The 19,581-nt window shown below is 50.4% G+C and overlaps 1 protein-coding gene across 1 annotated transcript in view; it reads right to left on the reverse strand.

The window, feature by feature from the left end:
* Positions 1–19,352, reverse strand: part of SNTG2 (syntrophin gamma 2) — a 102,488-nt gene extending 83,136 nt beyond the window's left edge. Inside the window, 1 exon segment of the mRNA XM_061569154.1 lies at positions 18,506–19,352. Coding sequence (XP_061425138.1) covers positions 18,506–18,586 — 81 coding nt within the window. The 5' untranslated portion in view covers positions 18,587–19,352.
* Positions 19,353–19,581: the final 229 nt, after the last annotated feature.

Consider the following 19,581-nt stretch of genomic DNA (forward strand, 5'->3'; position numbering starts at 1 on the left):
GGTGGTAAACATTGGGGAATGAGATGATGATGATGTGGTGGTGGTGTATTATTGTTCTATGGAGCAGGCGCTAATAGCTGAGAGACTGTTGATAATTTAGCGATTGGGTGGTAATTGGTGGATTGTCAGAGTTTAATCCAGGCTTTATTGTTTTTTATGTCGGTCTGATCCGACCCAACTCTCATTGATGGGAGAAAATTTCCAGACTCAATGTAAGTATACACAGTATGTTGAACTTATTTTGTACCGTGCGTAGCCAACCGTGCCAATCAGAGGTGCAACGTGGGTGACCGTCACTAAGTGTCGGTGGTGCACTCCTAGAATACGGCATCCGGTAGGTGGTCAAGGGGAGAATTTATTTTTTTCTATTGGGGAAGTCCGAATGAGGCTTAGCACCTGCTGGGCCATGACGGGTGGGAGAGAGAGAAGCCGAGGGAATAGCCCATGGTTGGTCGTGACAGGCTAAAAGAAATGCGCTGATTTTTTTGGGGTGGCAATGTTGATTATTTTATTTCTTGAGAACAAGTAAAATGTGTTGACGAGCCAGGAGTCAGCTTTGTGATCATGCTGGGCTGGCTCCCAGTTACGGCGGAGGGGGGCATTTCCTATGGACCACGGCTGACGGGGATGATTCACGACAGACTTAATCAGTTCATTAATAAAGGAAGCGCGTGGGGCCGTGGTTAACTTAGTTGTGGACTTGCAAGCACGGCGATAAAGAATTCAGTCGGATTTCAGTCCGGATCGAGAGTAGATGACCTCCAGTTGACATCTGCGGTGCCTGGATTGTGGCTGCAGTTGCTGATAACCATTGATTGTCATGCAAGGGAAATCGGCTATTCCAGCATTTTAAGGGTGCTAGCTTGTGAATTGCATTCCCAAGGTCAAGGTCCAGCTGGTTTGCACACACCCTGGGACGGGCAGGCATAAAAGGTGGTGATGGTCAGTAGCTTTGACAGCATGGAGGCGTCTGTGTGGCTAAAGTTGCGCGAAAGGTGGCTGACTAATGAATGGTTACCCGGATGATTATGAGATGGTGGTCCGAGTAAGAGACTTGCAACGCTCGTACTGCTTTGAGGCAGCTGTAGGATCTAGGCTTGGTGAACACGTGGAGCATGTTCCTGACTCCAGTGCTAGGCAGCATGGGTTTGACTACGATCTGCTACAACTCCGTGTCAGAGGAACTAGGGCAGTTGAGGTGGCCAGCAATGATTTGACGACTGTTGACCAGCAGGAACAGGTCGATGAGGTCGGACAGCTGAGCTACCAACACGTTTAGGTTCCCTTCTGATGGAAGATACAGGTTGAGTATTGCAAACCAGTTTGTACCGGTGGCTAGACTGAGAGACGGAAGCTCAAAGTAGGTCTCATGGCCAATGCTTGATGGTGAGGCCATCATTGAATACTGGAACCAGACAACCAGACAACCAGACGTGCGTGATGAGTGGTCGACGAATCCACGTGGAGCAACACCAGACAACATTGCAGCAGGAAGGCCACTCCTGCAACAGGTTTCTGTCACAAGGAATACATCGAACGAATTATCTGAACGAGGGCTGATTTTTGTTGTTGTCGTGGACTGAGCATGTAGCCCGATTTGAATACCGATCGAAACAACTGGGTTTATTTGGAGATGATGATTATATTATGGACGGGTGATGAGCTACGAGGAGATCTCTTACAGCCTCGACAACCTCGTTGGTGATTTCAGTAAAAACAAGGCTGAGAGCACGGTAGTTGCGTCCTGAGGAGAGCGGGGACACGGAGGAGTTCTCGGAGCGTGCGAGAGTGGAAGCCGATGAGAAAGAGCAGGAGACCGGGGTAAGCCACTGGCCGGTGGCCACTCGAGGCCACATGCGGTAGCAGGGCTGCAACAGTGACGGCCGTATGCTGTGAGGGGCAGCAAGCAGATGCCCGCCTGTGGCAGCGGGGCCCTGCAGGGGACCGCAGGTGCCCACGTGTGGCAGGAGGGTGGAGGCAGGCCCGTGCTGCCTGGGGGCGCAGTTGGCCACCTGTAGCGGCAGAACCACGCCGTGCGCCGTGTCTGGCTGCCAGGTGCGGACAACACCCAGCCACGAGAGCACCCCGGGCCACGGGGCGCCGCTCGGAGCAGGCGCGGGTGACCCGAATCCGCGCGGTGGGCCAGGCGAGGCTGACCGCAGGCAGCGGGGAGTCGGAGAGCCTCGCCCGGGACAGGTGCAGAGGCTCGGACGAAGCCTGAGCTGGAACATCCGCAGAGCGCCGCAGCGGGCAGATGGGGTCCTCCAGCCGTGATGTGTCGCCAGAGGCAGGCAGGCACGGGGGACAGAAGGGGGCGGCAGGAGTGAATCACTCCTGCCCCCCCCCCCCCGGACCCCCCAAACCATTCACCAACTCGCCAGCATGCTGAAGTATGGTCAAACAACGTCCATGATCGACATGGCGTGGGGAGGGCTTCATCCAGCAGTGGATAGATGATGGAGATGTGGTATTAGCTAATACAAGAGCGAGCTGCTGAACTGTGAAGCACAGTGACGTGTTGAGAGACAAAGGTCGATGATGGCGGAGAGCGTAGAGCATAGAACTACAGTACAACAATGGATTTTTCTACACTGGCCTCTGCTGCTCAAAACATAGCCCTCACATCCTAAGACGCCTATTACGTTTGGTGGTAGCCTGTGCAAGCAATATCCCGGATCAAATATGCATAGATTCTAGGAACTGCCACATCCATACAATGTCCAATAATTCGGCTTAGGATTCTGCATCAACAGCAATGTCATCCCAAACATCTCAGATTGTTGACCATGTACTCATTTACTCGTATCCTTGGGTGCATGCCTTTCACAGCATCTCATCAGGTATTCACTGAGGATGTTCAACAGGTATCCCCTGTCGAACCCCCTTTCCCGTGGGAAATGATTTATTCCATAAATATACTTGCCACGTGCCATTGTGGAGCATTGTGGGTGATGCAGTAGGCCTCCATCTGTCTTTCCACAAAAAAAGTTATGTTTTTAATCCAGCGACTCATGGACCTTCCCTGATTCCATGTTAGCCTCGTCTGCCTCGCTCCAACATCGTTCTTCGAGCATGGTAAAATCTTTATTCGCTCTATTGCGTAGGTTTTTTGTGGTTGTGCCGTATAGCTCTCCATGGTCCAACACAAAACACATCGGAGAAAAATATAAATTCATGCCGATTGTTTTTTTGTTTAATACGATGCAATTAAAAAGTGTGACCTGCTCTGATACGTGTATAAAGCTGGAGGAAAGGTAGACATATTTTTAAATGTCTAAATCTACATTCACGACTTTATTTTGTTTCACATTCTCTAACCTTTTTAGCGTACACCTCCACGCTTACAAAGCACTCCGCAAGCGGCTGAAGACCCCGACCAAGATGTGAAGCAATGGCAGAGAAAATTGTATGTGCTACTGAATATTCCACACGGCTGCCTGAGGTTGGCTTTAACCGCTCCCATCAAGCACTCGAGCTTTGTAAAGGTGACACATTTGCTGCCTGGCATGCCACTGACAAACCCCAGGAGCTGACAGACAGGAGGACACTTTCGTTTGCTCGGTAGAGCGTGGCGAGGGAGAAAGGGAACACAAACGCACTATTACAGATTCCCAATTTCGCGCAGGTGCCAACATTGGGAGCGGCATGCCATTGCCTCCGCATGGGATACGCAATAAAAATAACACAATCTGAATGATTAAACAATGTAGTTATGTAAAACAATACTCTATCGCACAGCATATTAAAAAATATATATTTATTCATATTTCTAGTAATGTAAGGCAGCCTTGGTAACCACTTCTGCCACAGGTTCCAGAGGTCAAATGTTCCATTGCCCCATCTGGTGTGCTCCCACGCTAAAAATAATTGGCTACAAACCGCCTCGGCGTTGCAAGGTGGTTCTGACAATCGCATGGGGAGGGAAAAGGGATAGGCTCACTTGCTGGTAAAAATAGTTACACGGATATGAAGCAAAACTGTTTCTTTGGCTTTCATGACATTGCGAGCCAGATTCTTATCTTGGCAAGCGTTCATTTTCATCCAATGTTGTTCTTTGTGCGTGTGACAATGTGACGATGTCTCCGTTATTACTGGCGATGGGTCAGTTGCCACGGTGATGTAATTTGGCTCTTTCATCGAGATGGGAATCTGATCCCGAATGTTTTAGACGCTGAATAATACTATTAGATTGAAACAGGATGCTGTCATGGTGAAACGGTTAGATTTTCAAAAGTGTGAAGCAGTTGAAACAATGCTGCGGGGTTTCTTAAATCCCCTGCAAGCCTCTATCCAGCAAACAGTAAAAAAAATGGGTGCACCACAGTTAGTCGATATGCAGGTCACGTGTGGTGGGGTAAAGTGTGATTGACTCTCAACTCTTCCGAGATGTCTGCCCGGTAGCAGGGCTCTCTAGAGCTCCCTCTAGCGAAGGCCCTTCGACCAGCAGTGGTGTGAGCAAGCCATTGCGGGGCTGTACCTTTTGTTTTGTTTTCACTTTTCAGTTGATGACTTGTGCGCCAAGCTTGAAGGTGGAAGTTTAGAGGGAATTGATTGGTGTGTGGCTGCATGTTGAGTGCCATATTATGTAATCAAATAAGACATGGGTTCGTTTAAATGTGTCGCAACTGCAGCTATTTATTGTGTGCTTTGGAATCCTGCAAGGCCCGTTTTGCCTTTGCCACAAGTCATAGATTGTACAGGAAATTTGTCAAAGCGCGTTGGGTAAACGGTGGCTGTGGAGTCCTGCAAATCGCTTGCTCACACCGCTGCTGGCAAGAGGGGCCTCCACTCGGAGAGCATCGTAGAGAGCACCTCCAGAGGGTCTTTGGGGCTGTCCTTCCATGTTGGCCTGGGGCCATGGAAGACGTGGAGGTTCCCACACTTTACCCCACCGCGCACCGCCACCACCTACCGATAGGCGAGCTGTGACGTGACCATTAATACCGGACAGAGGCGGTGGGGGTTCAATAGACGTGCACCGTCGTGTCCACCGCCACGCCGGGAGATCAAACCGGCGATCTCTGAACTGCGAGTCCAGCGCACCACTCACCGTTATACGGCGGCGGCAGCAACAGCATCCCATCGGATTAGAAAGTGTCAGCAGATTGCGTGATGATTCCAGGATTGTAAACCATCGCTTGAAGTTCAAAGAGAGCCGTGAAAGTTTTCCCCCATTCGGCAACGAGGTGTATACAAACCACTTGACTGGCATGAAAGGACATTTTGTCATTATCTGTTGAACTGCAGCAATTTAACAGAAGATACGCAATATAAATGTGTTCTGTTACTTTGAGAGCACATTAACATTTTATGAAGAAGAAAAAAAATTGCATGCCAATCAAACATTTTCATCTTGACTCGATTAATTCAGTGTTATTACAGGGCTAATCTTCAGCCAAGCTCAATTCCTTCTCGGCATAATTGAGGTATTAATGGGCTATTTATATGCTTTGCTGGAGTCTGTGACATTTTACCGAGCCATGACTCACTGCAGGACGCCACCATCAGCCCAGACCCTGGAGAGCAAGGCAAACACAATGCACTTCATATGCCGCGCAGATGTGACCGTGCACACATTACGCCTCGTCTGAATGTGCTCGCGTATAATTCTCAGAGTTATTGGCGGAGCGCGAAACCCTGCCGGGAAATTACGCCTCTCGCGTGTTTTTTTTTGTATTAACAAAACGTCGCACATGTGCGCGCTCGCTTATTAAGGGGCGGAACGATTGTGCTCTTCTCGCGACTACAACGTGCTGTCGTGGTCCGGGGCGCGCGGTTCAATTTGTGAACCGTTTGTTTAAGAATGCTGTTGTGGTGATCGGCGTACCGGGCTCCCAACCCCAGAGGTCGCCGCAAACTCCGGTCATCCCCGCTTTTGGCTCGCCATCGAACAAGGGCAGTCGCCGCATCGCGCGTTTTCAGATGTGTTCCTGCGGCCGTCTGGAACGCTCTTCTGATATTAGGAAGCCACTGGAGCTATGCACTTTTAAATCTACGTTTAAAACTCATTCATTTTAGAACCGCTTTTTGTGTTTCATTTGTTGTTGTCCCCCCCCCCCCAATTAGCACGATTGGCTGCGTACGGTGCGAAAGAAGTTCAACACACTTACATACATAGGCTCGATCTCAACGGTGCAAGTTTCCGAAATCCGCGGCCGCCCCCCACCCCCCATCTCAGCCACTGGCGTAGCTGTTGAGCCTGCAGGCGGTGCAGCAGCAGCGGCAAGGCCCGTGGGCTCCATGGAACCAGGCTACAATATGGAAGGACATTGCTGCAGGGGTCCTCCATTTCATTTCTAGCACCAGGACCCGTGCCAATGAAGCTATGCCACGCGCAAGGGCACACTCACTCCGTGTTACTCCTAACAATGACAAAGACCCCCCCGTATAACCTACACAGACTGCTAGGGGCAAGTGCTGTTAGCGAGCACTTACGATGAAAGCCAGTGGTGTGGCCAGTACCACTATCATTTACACATCGCGCGGGGTACTAATTTGAGGCTTTGTCGACACTCGGGGAGGAAATGAACCAGTTTAGATAATCGCCACCGATGTTAGCCATTGCCGGGAATCAAACTCAGGTGGCCGAGTTGGTAGCGCAGGGACACTGACGGCTGCATCACACAGGCGCCATTCGGGAGCGGCGTTACAGACTGCAACTCTTGCGGAGCAGTCTGGAGCATCACACGTGATCTTTTACAACCCTCGACAGCACTAAAACATGATCCTATCAACTGCCATAGTTCCTCCACCACCATCATCCTCACAAATCCGTTCAACAGTGGAATATTTGCATCAGAGGTATGGCCAGGAGGCGGACGCGCTGGGGTGGTGGCGGCTATGTAATGTGGCCTGTAATCCAGCACTGCAGAGGCAGCGAGAGTTGCTGGGTCAGCGCACGAGCAGTTGTGAAACTCCGTCTCACGTGGGCGTCGAGGCGCCATACCCTGGCTCGCCAGGAGACGGCAGTACAGCAACATTGTGGACTCCACCTGTTCCGTCTGTATGGCATAGAGGGTTGTCCCCCTCGCATGCGTGCGTTTTGTCCAGGTGCTACAGTTTTCCTTCCACATGCAAACATTCATTAATTGGATGAAAACATCTTAATATACAGGGTGCTACAAAAATGTTTTGACACTTTTTAGAACTATCGTTTTTAATGGAAAAAGAACGGATAATACTACACTCTAACATGATAACAAATGGAATGTTCATAGCTTCAAAAAGTCAAAGAGTCTCCTCTTGTTCGCCATCATTGTTCAACACATGCCTGGAATCTTCTCCAGGTAGTCTCCAGAGCTCGGAGGCACATTTCTAGTGGTATTGTTGCAAATTCGCAGAAGTGTTGACATTGCTTTGAAGCACCCTGTATAGGGGACCGCAGAGCTTGGGAAATTGTTGGTAGCACCGGCTCACCACGTGGCTGCTGCTGCTGCTGCTTTCCCGCTCGTCTGGGGTCCCTCCCCGCGCCTCTGAGTCGTCCTCTCTCTTCGAGAGCGATGAGTGAGCATTGTGCGTTGGCAGCACCGCGTTACAAGTTGAGACTATTAGTCAAAGGGGACATTCTAAAACTGACATCAAAGCTATAGATTGTTTCGGGTTATGAATATATAAAGTCAAACTGATTTCTTGCTCAAAAATTGAGCAGTGAGGCATTGGTGTACATCCACTGTTTACAGCCCAGACCCAGTGATTTCAATTCCACATTCCTGTGTTGGGGACAGGTCTATCCATAATGCAAGCACCGTTCACTTTCCCACAAAACGGTGCTAATTTTTTGACTCCAGAGGGAATCAAAGTCCCGAGCAGGGTTTGACCTCACGACCTTCCGATTGCAAGCCACCCTCTCTAGCGCTGGGCCACCAGCCTGCTTACAAACAAGCGCACTCTTTTTCATTGGGCGTTTAAAATTTTGTTATGAACATGCTCTGAATGCGCAAACTCATAAGTGGACGGTGTTCATTGGAAATACGCTGCAATGCATTTCCAACGACGAACACCAGCAGTGCAAAAGTGCTCCGTGATTAATAAGCGAAGTGCGCAAGTACATTCTGAGTTGCAAAAACCGTGCACGGACACTTAATGAGAGCCGCGTGTCGCAGGGTTTTAGTGCTGCGCTCTGCCACGGCGCCCCGCTTAGCGCAAGCCAGCTGACGAACGCTATTAACCTGCTCGCGGACTACTTTTCGTAAGAGTCAGCAAAAGCAACAAAAGCACAAGCGAATTAAATGTACACCCACCGAAATGTGGACGCAAAACTCGCGCTCGTCATCCGATGGGCGTTTCGAAAGCGACGCAATCGAGTCACCCTTCGTCGGGAGTCTGCGCACTGCACGGGGCCGTCTTGCCTCGCGCGAGCACGACCCGCAGCACTTTCTTCCGTTATCCCTTACAACAACAACAACATTGTGGCACTTATTGTACCGTTGACATGCAGTAGGCATGACCGCTATCGATCTCTGTTCCTTTGCATAGCTCTCTCACCCTTGGGCTCGTATACCTAAAACGAAGGCTCTTAACAAAAGTCCAGCGAATGATAAATAATGCACTACTTTACGAGCCTTTCACTGAGGGCGCCGTAATGGGCTACGCGCTGCAGTGGCCGATCGCGTCGCTGGTGGCGGTGATTGCCGGCCTCGGCCTTCCACGTGAGCCGTGCATTAACGGTGGACAATGCTTCGTGGCAGGCTGCTGGGAACGCAGACTCGGGACACCCCCCAGTAGTTGCGCTGTGTGAGCGCTTTCTCCGATCTCACGCGCAAGTGAACCACGAGTGGAAAGGAAGGGGGTGGGAATGGTGGAGGCGGGGGGGGGGGTGCGGAAAATAAAAGCTTTGGGCAAACGCCAGGTATCGCAGTTGGAAGGGAAATGAAACCCACTGCTCAGCGTGTCTCACCGCTACGCTTGGAAAAGCAAGCGGAGGGCCAAACGACCGCCAAGAAGCACAGACGTTGCTTCGCCACGACCGCCCGGCTGCGGTGGCACTCACTAACATGCAGTGTCAGCTGCCACCACTAACCCCGGGTATGAAAGCATTTTTTTTCTCCCCCTTCAACTTCTCTCCATTCAGGATTGACAGACAAAGTGGACAGGAAAAGTGCACCGCCAAAACTTTAAAGTGAAGATGTATGTAAACATGGCACAGGATTTCCTCACTTATTTCTCTTGTACGTAGTAAACAACCGAAGGTAAACGCACATCCCCAAATCAACCTACGCTGCCAACGAGCGATGGCCTCCCCGCATCATGCCACTGAGAGGAGCCGTAAATCGGGAATCGAACTCGGGTCGCTGGATTTATCGGACAGCGTGCTAGCCACCTCACGTAACTGTGAAATGAGGTTGGTGGGTATATTTACATCAAAATCAGCACGAGATTGACTTCATAGGAAGGCATTCAACGGCACGGAGAAACATAGGGGTTAATACTCTTTGGATTTGTCGGTAAAGTCACGTAGGTAAAAAATTTAATTAAATAAATTAAAACAACTAAATTAAATCACGACGTTTCGGGCGCAGCACAAGCGTCCTTCTTCAGGTGGGGACAACGTAGCGGAAGCACAAACGCTTTAGTGTGTCTTTTATTTTATATTTTACCTACGTGACTTTACCGAAAAAACCAAAGAGTATGAATCCTTGCAGTCACGAAAGCTTCAAATCTAGAATAGGGGTTAATGTGTCAGGCTGAACCATAGGGGTTAATGTGTCAGGCTGAACCATGGGGGTTAATCTGTCAACCTGAACCACAGGGGTTAATGTGTCAGACTGAACCATAGGGGTTAATGTGTCAGACTGAACCATAGGGGTTAATGTGTCAGCCTGAACCATAGGGGTTAATGTGTCAGCCTGAACCATAGGGGTTAATGTGTCAGACTGAACCATAGAGGTTAATGTGTCAGACTGAACCATAGAGGTTAATGTGTCAGGCTCAACCATAGTGGTTAATGTGTCAGGCTGAACCATGGGGGTTAATGTGTCATGCTGAACTGTAGGGGTTAACGTGTCAGCCTGAACCATGGGGGTTAATGTGTCAACCTGAACCATATGGGTTAATGTGTCAGCCTGAACCATAGGGGTTAACGTGTCAGACTGAACCATGGGGGTTAACGTGTCAGCCTGCACCATATGGGTTAACGTGTCAGCCTGCACCATAGGGGTTAATGTGTCAGGCTGACATGCAACCGTCTCTACTTTCTCTCCTCTTGGCTTTACCACAAAAGCAATCCAAACACAACCCGCAGCAGCCTCCCAGCCGGCGGTCTTAAGGCCACGCCATTCTTCTCATCCACGCGTGTGCCACACGGCTACCTTGCACGGGCGACCACCACGCTGACAATGTCCCAACAACACATTGCACGGCTGTCGTTGTAGCACGAATAATAAAGCACTGTAGGTGCAGTTTTTTCTTCTTTGCTAATGTGCCATTGAGCAATCTAAGGGTGCCGCAAACTTAGCAGATTTCGCTCAAGCAAAACGTACACACGTTTTGCATTGTATTTTGGCGATACAAATATATTTTATCACACCGCGCTAGCGCTTTTTTCCGATCTGATATTGATGCAAGATCGGCCTTGGATTTTTTTTTTATAGAAACTGCATACAGCAACGGTGAAAAAAACCGAAAGTTTCCTTTATATTGTTTTCAATATTATTTATTGAACCACACGTAATCATCAATAATTTTCATCGCATTTTTCTTTGCCTTCCATTACTGATTTTAGCTACGTCATTCCAGTTAATATGTTTTTGGCAACACAAGTCCATTGTATGAAATTCCACATTCTCGGAACCCACATGCAGCTCTTTAGAAAAAACTTAAAGCTTTTGTCATCATTCTAATGTTCCGGCAATGAAATAGAAAGAGAGAGAGATTTTTTTTAAATTTTCTTTTGTCTGCCTTGTTTTATTGAAATAAATGTTACGGTGTTGCCAACATTTTTTTCCAGTGCATTATTTTGTATTATTAAAGCTACGTGCCTTCTGTAACTTGACTTCAGCAATCGTCTGCCTGGCGGTGCCAGCGGCTCTCCGAGCACACTCAGAGACTCACGGCCAGCCTCCTCCCCACACCCCGTCCTCAAGCCTCCAGGCCATCTTTGTTCCCAATATGAGGATTTATTTTATCTTGAGTAACGAGTGGGAACGAATGTTAATTAACGCAAACGCGCGGGCAGACCGAATTCATTTTTTTTGCTTCTATCCTCCCGTATGCTTAAACTATCCCTCCGCTCCACGCTCGCAATGCCCGCTCTGCGATGCGTCATCTTAATGTGGCCCCGGCGGTGCGCACCGTTAAATATCTCCCGTGCCAACACGAGCCGTATAACATCCCCGCGTAAGGAACGAAAGCCGTGAGTGGCAGACGCTGCCCGCTCCCACTGCAGCGGTTCGTCGCTGACAACTAAATGAATAAATGTATGCCGACGCAATTAAAGGCACATACACATTTCTCGTCAAGAGCAAGAACACAGTGCTGGGCCCAAGGAATGGAATGAGAGCGTCCGCATCACAAGATCGTGAGAGGCAGTGGCGGCTCGGCAACGCATCCGTCTCGCAGTGGATTGAGCATGGCTGATGATGCAACTTTTATTATTCCAGCCTTTTATTTCATTAACTTTGTTTCGATTTTTGGTCACATTCATAGGACACCGCCTTTGGCTGCTCGCCAACGGACTTTTGTTTCAAGGCATTGATGCCCTCATTTCCCAGTGACGCAACGCTGAACTAAGGGCACTGGATGGAGCAGAGCTGTGGGCCAAGCTGGCTATCAGCACACCTTAAAAGCAGGGCGTCTGGCCAGCATGGAAGAGAAGGCCAAATACACTCTAGAATGGCTTTTTCTAGATCCTTCTGGTGCAGGCTCGTCTGCCAGCAGTTGCGTGAGCAAGCGTTTGCAGGGCTGCACCTTTACCTATGTAATACCAGTTCTCATATAACTAGACATCCTCACATTAAACTGGTGAGTGTGGGGGGTGAAGGGAAACTCACTTCTGATACGAGCACACTACTTCAGGACTGTGCTCAAATCCAGCTTCGCCGCATCGCCCGATATCAAGCGTCTTCCACCCGCCTATCGCGCTGACTTCTAAGGCGGTGCACTCATTAAGTCAGGCAGGTACAGAACTCCGCAAAGCCATGCTGACAGACTCTCTCAGAGCAATTCGTTGCATGAGTGCGTGTGGTGTGCACACCATCCTACGAGCCGCGGGCATTATTTATTTAACATTCATTAAACATACTTGTGCAGGCTAAGCTCAATCATTAACCTGTGTTCAGCAGGTTTATAAGGAGAGAATACGAATCCTCTTTTCATTAACTCGTAACTATGTCATTTAGGCAGAGTCAAAGTGATGTTCTGCTCAAACGAGCATTCATGCATCAGCGGTCATCGCCTGTTTTCAGCCCTGAGCCGGTGGTGAAAATTCCATATTCCCTACGGCAGGTACAAGTCCACCCATAGGACAACCACTGCTGATATCCACACAAAAAGTAGTACTCGTGTTATCGACCCCACAGGGATGATGAGCTGTCGACCTCCAACCAGGATTTGAACCCGCAACCGTCTGTGGATGAGGCGCTCGCTCTCACGGCAATGCGCAACGGGTTTTAATTATTTCTGAAAAAAATAAAATCGCCACCAATGCGCCGCAGTGTGACCGTAGTGCCCCCCAGAACATGACTACAGGCACAGCTGTTTGAACCCGCCCTGTAAGGGACTCGTGTTCATTGCTAATATTCGTGTTACGTGCAAATCGGGGTAGGGTGAGCACCGAGACGGATCGGCGGCCTCAAACAGGCCACGCCGCCTGCGGCCAGCGGAGCGTCGCGGTCACGCAACGCCATCGCATCAGGCGGCGAGCGTGAAGGCGCAGTCTCTCTCTCACTGCAGGGACATCGCTCTCACGGAAGCCGCAGCGACATCGGCGATTGCAATCAATAGGAACGTGCGACCCGTGGAACCCGGTCAGGAGTTGAGCTCTCGTACGGAATGTGCAAATGCGCAGGGGAAGGGGAGCTTCCCCATCAATTTATTTCACCAATTTTGTCAACTCGCGCACACACGCACGCTCGAGGCATCACTGAAGACGTGAAGGAACGTGAGACGCGGCTTGGGCCACGACCTGTCGTCATGGCTTAGAGGGGACGATGACCGGCAGCGAAGAGCGTCGACGGAGTGACAGCCAGAGAACGGAACGCGTCCGAAGTGGATTGTTACATCGCATGGATTATTACCACATCTTGGGTCTCTCAAATCTGAACTGCCCTGTCCCACCCTGCCCTCTACGCTCCCTGACTCCCTTCGTGTTCCCCTTCACGGGAACCAACTCCCCCTGCAGCGCACAGAGCGATCATCTTCGCGAACCTGCAGCTTCCGTTCCTCCCTCGCAACAACCCCCATCTCATCTCCCCTAGCCCAACATCACCTTGATACTGATACTCACCGCTCGTGTCCCCCAGCTACATCCAGGCCTACTCGAACCCCTATCACCACCCCTATCACGACCCCTACCCCTATCACCACCCCTATCACCACCCCTACCCCTATCACCACCACTATCACCACCCCTATCACTACCACTATCACCACCCCTATCACTACCCCTACCCCTATCACCACCCCTATCACCACCACTATCACCACCCCTATCACCACCACTATCACCACCCCTATCACTACCCCTACCTCTATCACCACCACTATCACCACCCCTACCCCTATCACCAGCCCTATCACCACCCTTATCACCACCCCTATCACCACCCCTATCACCACCCCTATCACCACCCCTATTACCACCCCTATCACCACCCCTACCACCAACCCTATCACCACCCCTACCCCTATCACCACACCTACCACCACCCCTACCCCCATCACCACCCCCATCACCACCCCTATCACCACCCCTATCACCACCACTATCACCACCCCTGCCACCACCCCTATCACCACCCCTACCCCTATCACCACACCTACCACCACCCTACCACCATCACCACCCCCATCACCACCCCTATCACCACCCCTATCACCACCCCTATCACCACCCCTATCACCACCCCTATCACCACCCCTACCACCAACCCTATCACCACCCCTATCACCACACCTATCACCACCCCTACCACCACCACTACCACCAGCCTTCCCCAACTCCTCCGTAACCATCCCCACCATTATTCCTAACTGTCACCATGACTACACCACCACTTGTAATAACAACCCCACTCTTAGTTTTAACCACTGTCATTTTCCGTACAATTATATAATAATCGTAAAGCACCTTGGACTAAGGTGCTATATAAATCTACGTAAGATTATACCACGACATGGGGGGGGGGGGGGGGTCTTCGTCCAGCAGTAGATTAAACATGGCTGGTGATGATCATGAAGCAAAATCAGCACATTTATTAAATTGCAATTTTGTTGAAGAGTGAGTGGTACGTGCTTTGTTGTTAATTACAAGACGTGTATATTGGTTAAGAGCGAATGTGTTGGCCATAGAAGGATGGTGTTTCCCATTCCCAGCAGAACTCCATGTCAGGATGTATTAGTGGCCTGGCTTCAAAAATAATCCCGAGGTTCAATTGTTTATAATCACTCTCATCATCGCTTGTCCATCCACTGCTGGATATAAGCCTCCCCACACCAATATCATCCCTCAAGGTCCCAGTGCTTCCGCCATGCGCCTCACCGCTCCGTGCGAACTCATCTCGTCTCACCGCTCTATGCGAACTCAGCTCGTCTCACCGCTCTATGCGAACTCATCTCGTCTCACCGCTCCATGCGAACTCATCTCGTCTCACCGCTCGATGCGAACTCAGCTCGTCTCACCGCTCCATGCGAACTCATCTCGTCTCACCGCTCCATGCGAACTCATCTCGTCTCACTGCTCTATGCGAACTCAGCTCGTCTCACCGCTCCATGCGAACTCATCTCGTCTCACTGCTCGATGCGAACTCATCTCGTCTCACCGCTCCATGCGAACTCATCTCGTCTCACTGCTCGATGCGAACTCATCTCGTCTCACTGCTCTATGCGAACTCATCTCGTCTCACCGCTCCATGCGAACTCATCTCGTCTCACCGCTCCATGCGAACTCATCTCGTAGCTCCGATGCGAACTCATCTCGTCATCACCGCTCCATGCGAACTCATCTCGTCTCACCGCTCGATGCGAACTCAGCTCGTCTCACCGCTCCATGCGAACTCATCTCGTCTCACCGCTCCATGCGAACTCATCTCGTCTCACTGCTCTATGCGAACTCAGCTCGTCTCACCGCTCTATGCGAACTCATCTCGTCTCACCGCTCCATGCGAACTCATCTCGTCTCACCGCTCTATGCGAACTCAGCTCGTCGCTGCGTCTCCCCTGTGCCCGTCCGCTCGGACGCGTACCCTCCTTGGGCCGTCATTCCATCACCAGCCTCGTCCATCAGGCCCCAATCTCGCGACGTACTCTCATCACGCCAATTTACGTTTATTAATTACCAATTATGTCCCTCCCCGATTTGTGCTTGTCATTTGATCTACGTCTTCGCCTTTCGGTCTCTCGGTGTGATTCCAAGGTACGCAATCGAAGCTCCCCAATGTCATGCCAAATCAAGCAACAATAAGCTGTGCCTTCATTATTGCTTCAATAATACATTTACTCAATGCGCTGTGGATATCGTTTATTTGTTTTATCATCATCAGCCATGATCAATTCTCTGGCGGATCCACACCTCCCCAAGATATCTCACAGATTTGAAATGTTACCATCGGATGCCTTCCATTCCCTGGCTACCACTCCATCACTGTTGTTGACCATCGGCCATCATCCCTGGCCAAGGCCACTCACCGTTATTAACAGACGTGAGTTATGTGTTTATTAACAGACGTGATGTATGTCTTTATTAAGAGACGTGATTTATATCGTGAACCGAAATATGTACGCACGAACATTCTCTACTCCACGTGTGCCTCTTTCTTGCTGTCTGTTTAATAACAGCACGTGAACATCGTATTGACAGACTATTAAATTATAAAACAACAACAACAACATCACTCGTTGGAGCTGTGGTCATCCTCTCCCGTAATTCGCTGGGGAGGCCTAATGAGATCAGCAGCAGCTGAATGCGTTTGGACCACACACACAGACACCTGTTTTAAACCACACACACACACCTGTTTTAAACCACACACACACCTGTTTAAACCACACACACACCTGTTTAAAACCCAGCGCATTCAGAGCAGCGGCGATGATTGAAATAGCTTAGGCGAGCCGTGCAACGCACAAATAAGGTCCCCTCCCCTTTCCTGAAGCGACAGAGCTATAAATACGAGTGTAGTTAGGACATGCCAAACAAGGCAGTCGATTGATGATTATTAATGGCACCGTACTGTGAATTGCAACGAGGGGCTGCCGTGAACGTGCCTTGTCGCGCCCAGCTTCCTGACTCTAAGCGTCTCGTTTGCCTCCACGGTTGCTGCTGCTGTTGCTGTTGTTGTTATTCCCCACATCACATTTGTCGTGCAGGGTTGAAGCACGGGTAACTTCGCTCGATGTGCGATGCTCCGGACCCTCATGCGTCACCACGCGTTGCTGGACAGCTCAGACGGAGCTTCGATACGCAGTGGTAAAAGCCTGCACAGTGTGTTGCCTTTGTTGCATATCGACGGAGCGCAACGACACAGCGGAGAGATGGGCTGTCTCTCTCACGACGAAGGGCTCATTACCTGAAACGTCACCGGTTATATAATTTCTCCTCTCTGGAGCAATGCTATTTACGAATATAGTTTTTGTGTGTGTGTGTGTTATTTGTTCTTGTGTACCACTGCTAACCGATGATTTTTTCCCCTATAAATAGTCCATATATGATAGATGCACATTCTACAGTAAATACGAATGATCAATTACATCAACCTTACGTGAGGGCAATGCTGCATAGCCTCTGAGATTGACTTTGTACGATCTACACACGCGCGTGGAAGGCGAGCAAGTGGCTGCATTGCAATCCCCTCTTTCACTGCACTTAGCGAGTTCCCATGTTGGAATTCGCACGGAGGAAGAATCGTTTCGATATCAAGATGCGATGCCCCATGTCACCCGCGGCGGGGGGTGGGGGGGTGGGGGGGTCTTCCTTACAACAACAAAAACTACCGAGGGCTCCACAAATGTCCACGTCATACATTTACATGACTGCCAGATACGCTCACAGACACCGACGCATCGACTATCACCGTCACGCATATATTTATATAACCCGTCATTCGTCTGGCATCAGCAGTCCGCAAAGCGATGTTGCTCACTGCGCGTACGGGAGACTATCAAACAGCAATACTTGTAACGCAGCAGCGGCTGTGTACTTTGGATTAAAACCAAATGCATTAGCCATTAACAAGGGCGCGTGCAATTATGTAATGGCCTGCTTTGTACCGCCACTCCCGTCTGCCCCGGCGCTGTCTGTGCTGCATTTGGGGGATAAATGCTGCGGGTTTTGACGGATTTCTAAAACCTGTAACTGCACAGAGTTCCGTGGCTGCTACAGACACGGACCCAACGCCCCCCCCCCCCCCCCCAATGACACAGAAGCTTGGAACTCGTGGCCAATTAGTTTATAAAGTACTGTTTGTAATAAGCCATTTGTTTAGCGACTAAAAGACGATGAATTTGCTCACAGCCTATTCATTTACAAACAAAACGGGCAATTGATGTCAGTCCATGAAAAGGCACGTATGATCACTGCGCAATGCATTTAAAGAGCAAAATATCTCCTTCAATAATACATTCGGTGTCATCGCAACTCTCCACTCATCGCCAGCCTCCTCCTCCTCTGTCGACACTTTGTGCTGGGCACCAAATGCACGGCGTAGAGTTTATGTTACCATGGCGTGTTGCTCCACTAACTCTGTTATTATTTATGGATTTTCTTTACCCAACTTATTTGGTCTCAATGGACTCTCACCTGCTAAACTACCTGATAAACAAAGACAGGAAAAAGAGAGTTCATCTGTCAGCATAAAAATAAAATGTTTTCAGTCTAGCAGGCGATGAGGCTTGTCAGAACAAATATATTCATCCGCAGTATTTTGTTGAGGCAGGAAAACTCTGAACTGATTGCAACAATATCATCATCAGAGATCGACCTGCTAAACAAATGCTGCTGTCTTGCCATATGTTAATGGGAACATGTCGACTTAAGCTCTTAGGCCCATTTAGCACAAAATGCGTAATCTGTCATGTTCATGAAATGCAATCCCATAGCTGAGTGCACCACCAGAAATTGCCATTTCGGTCGGTGCTCCGTAGTCAACTCCAAACACACAACACTCTTCTCATATAATCCCCATGCACCACGGAGCCGCATTTCTAGAATTTCAGCACTGGACAGTTCCCCACGAGGATTTGAATGGCAGCTCACAGCCAGAATAGCCTGGCCCGAGGCAGACAGGGACCGCGGTGGCAGGGGAGAGAGGGACAGAGTCTGGCAGGAGAGAGGTGACAAGGAGTGGGCACTCACCCAGGCAGGGACAGGCAGTGAGAGTGGCCGGTCCGCGTGCTGCTGCTGCTGCTGCTGCAGGCTCTTCGGGAGCGCACTCATGGCCCAGTGGAGCGAGCCGGGGAGGAGACACAGGCAGCCAGAGCCGGGCCGGCGAACGGTGGCACCACGGTGACGGTGTGGGGAGCGCAGCACGGCAGGTGTGGGTAGAGCCAGACGCTAATTATCACATCCTAGCATAGAGCGATTGCTAGATAACTCATCCGTGCAATTAATTACATCATCCCCCCCCAACCACCACACCACAATGGCGACACCTACAATTATAATCACTTTTATTAAATTAACTGACTATTCTGATCCACACGTTGTGGTCTCTCCCTTCATTTGCTTTATTTAATATTTGTCGTCTGGTTGATGATTTCCAACAACAACAAAAAAAGCTCCCCAACAACAACAACAACGACGAAGAGACTTTAAGTGCGACAGACGAGCCGATCTTTTCTCAGATCCCTAACATTCTGCCGCACTCCGCACTCACTCCCGAAAGTATGTTGGGTCAAGTCCATCGCCTCCGCGGGTGCCGATGAATGCACGGAGAAGGCTGAGCGCTCGGCTCGCAGCGGCAGCCACCGCAGTCATCTGTTACCGGGGCTCGGACCCCTACAGAGCAGAGCTCCAGCGCCGCGTGCGTCTCCCTCCACGCATTCACCCCGCCTCGCCGATGGACATGTCACCACTGGCTCCCGAGTGAAGGTGGTTGCTGAGAGAGGTGGAGACAGCCCAGGCGCGGAGCCGATCAGCCCTCGCTGCGCGCGCGCGCGTGTCTCTGCGTGCGTGCGTGCGCGTGTGCGCGGTGTTGCGCTGCTGTGAGCATCCGACACTACCTCCCCTCCCTCCCTGACTGCCTCCCCTACTCCCTCCATCCACCTCTCCCTCCCTCCTGCCCTCCCTCCCCCGCTGTTCTCAAAGCCAGCCAACTCGCCCCATCCTCCTCCTCTCCCTGCTCCTCCCCCCCCTTTGTCGGGCCCTACCTCCCACCATCACCACCCCCTGTAAGCCTCCCTTACTTCTCACTCCGTGTCCCTACCCTCCGT

Source organism: Lethenteron reissneri, chromosome 42, assembly GCF_015708825.2.
Source record: "Lethenteron reissneri isolate LAM-NWPU_2019-01 chromosome 42, ASM1570882v1, whole genome shotgun sequence".
Taxonomy (NCBI): domain Eukaryota; kingdom Metazoa; phylum Chordata; class Hyperoartia; order Petromyzontiformes; family Petromyzontidae; genus Lethenteron; species Lethenteron reissneri.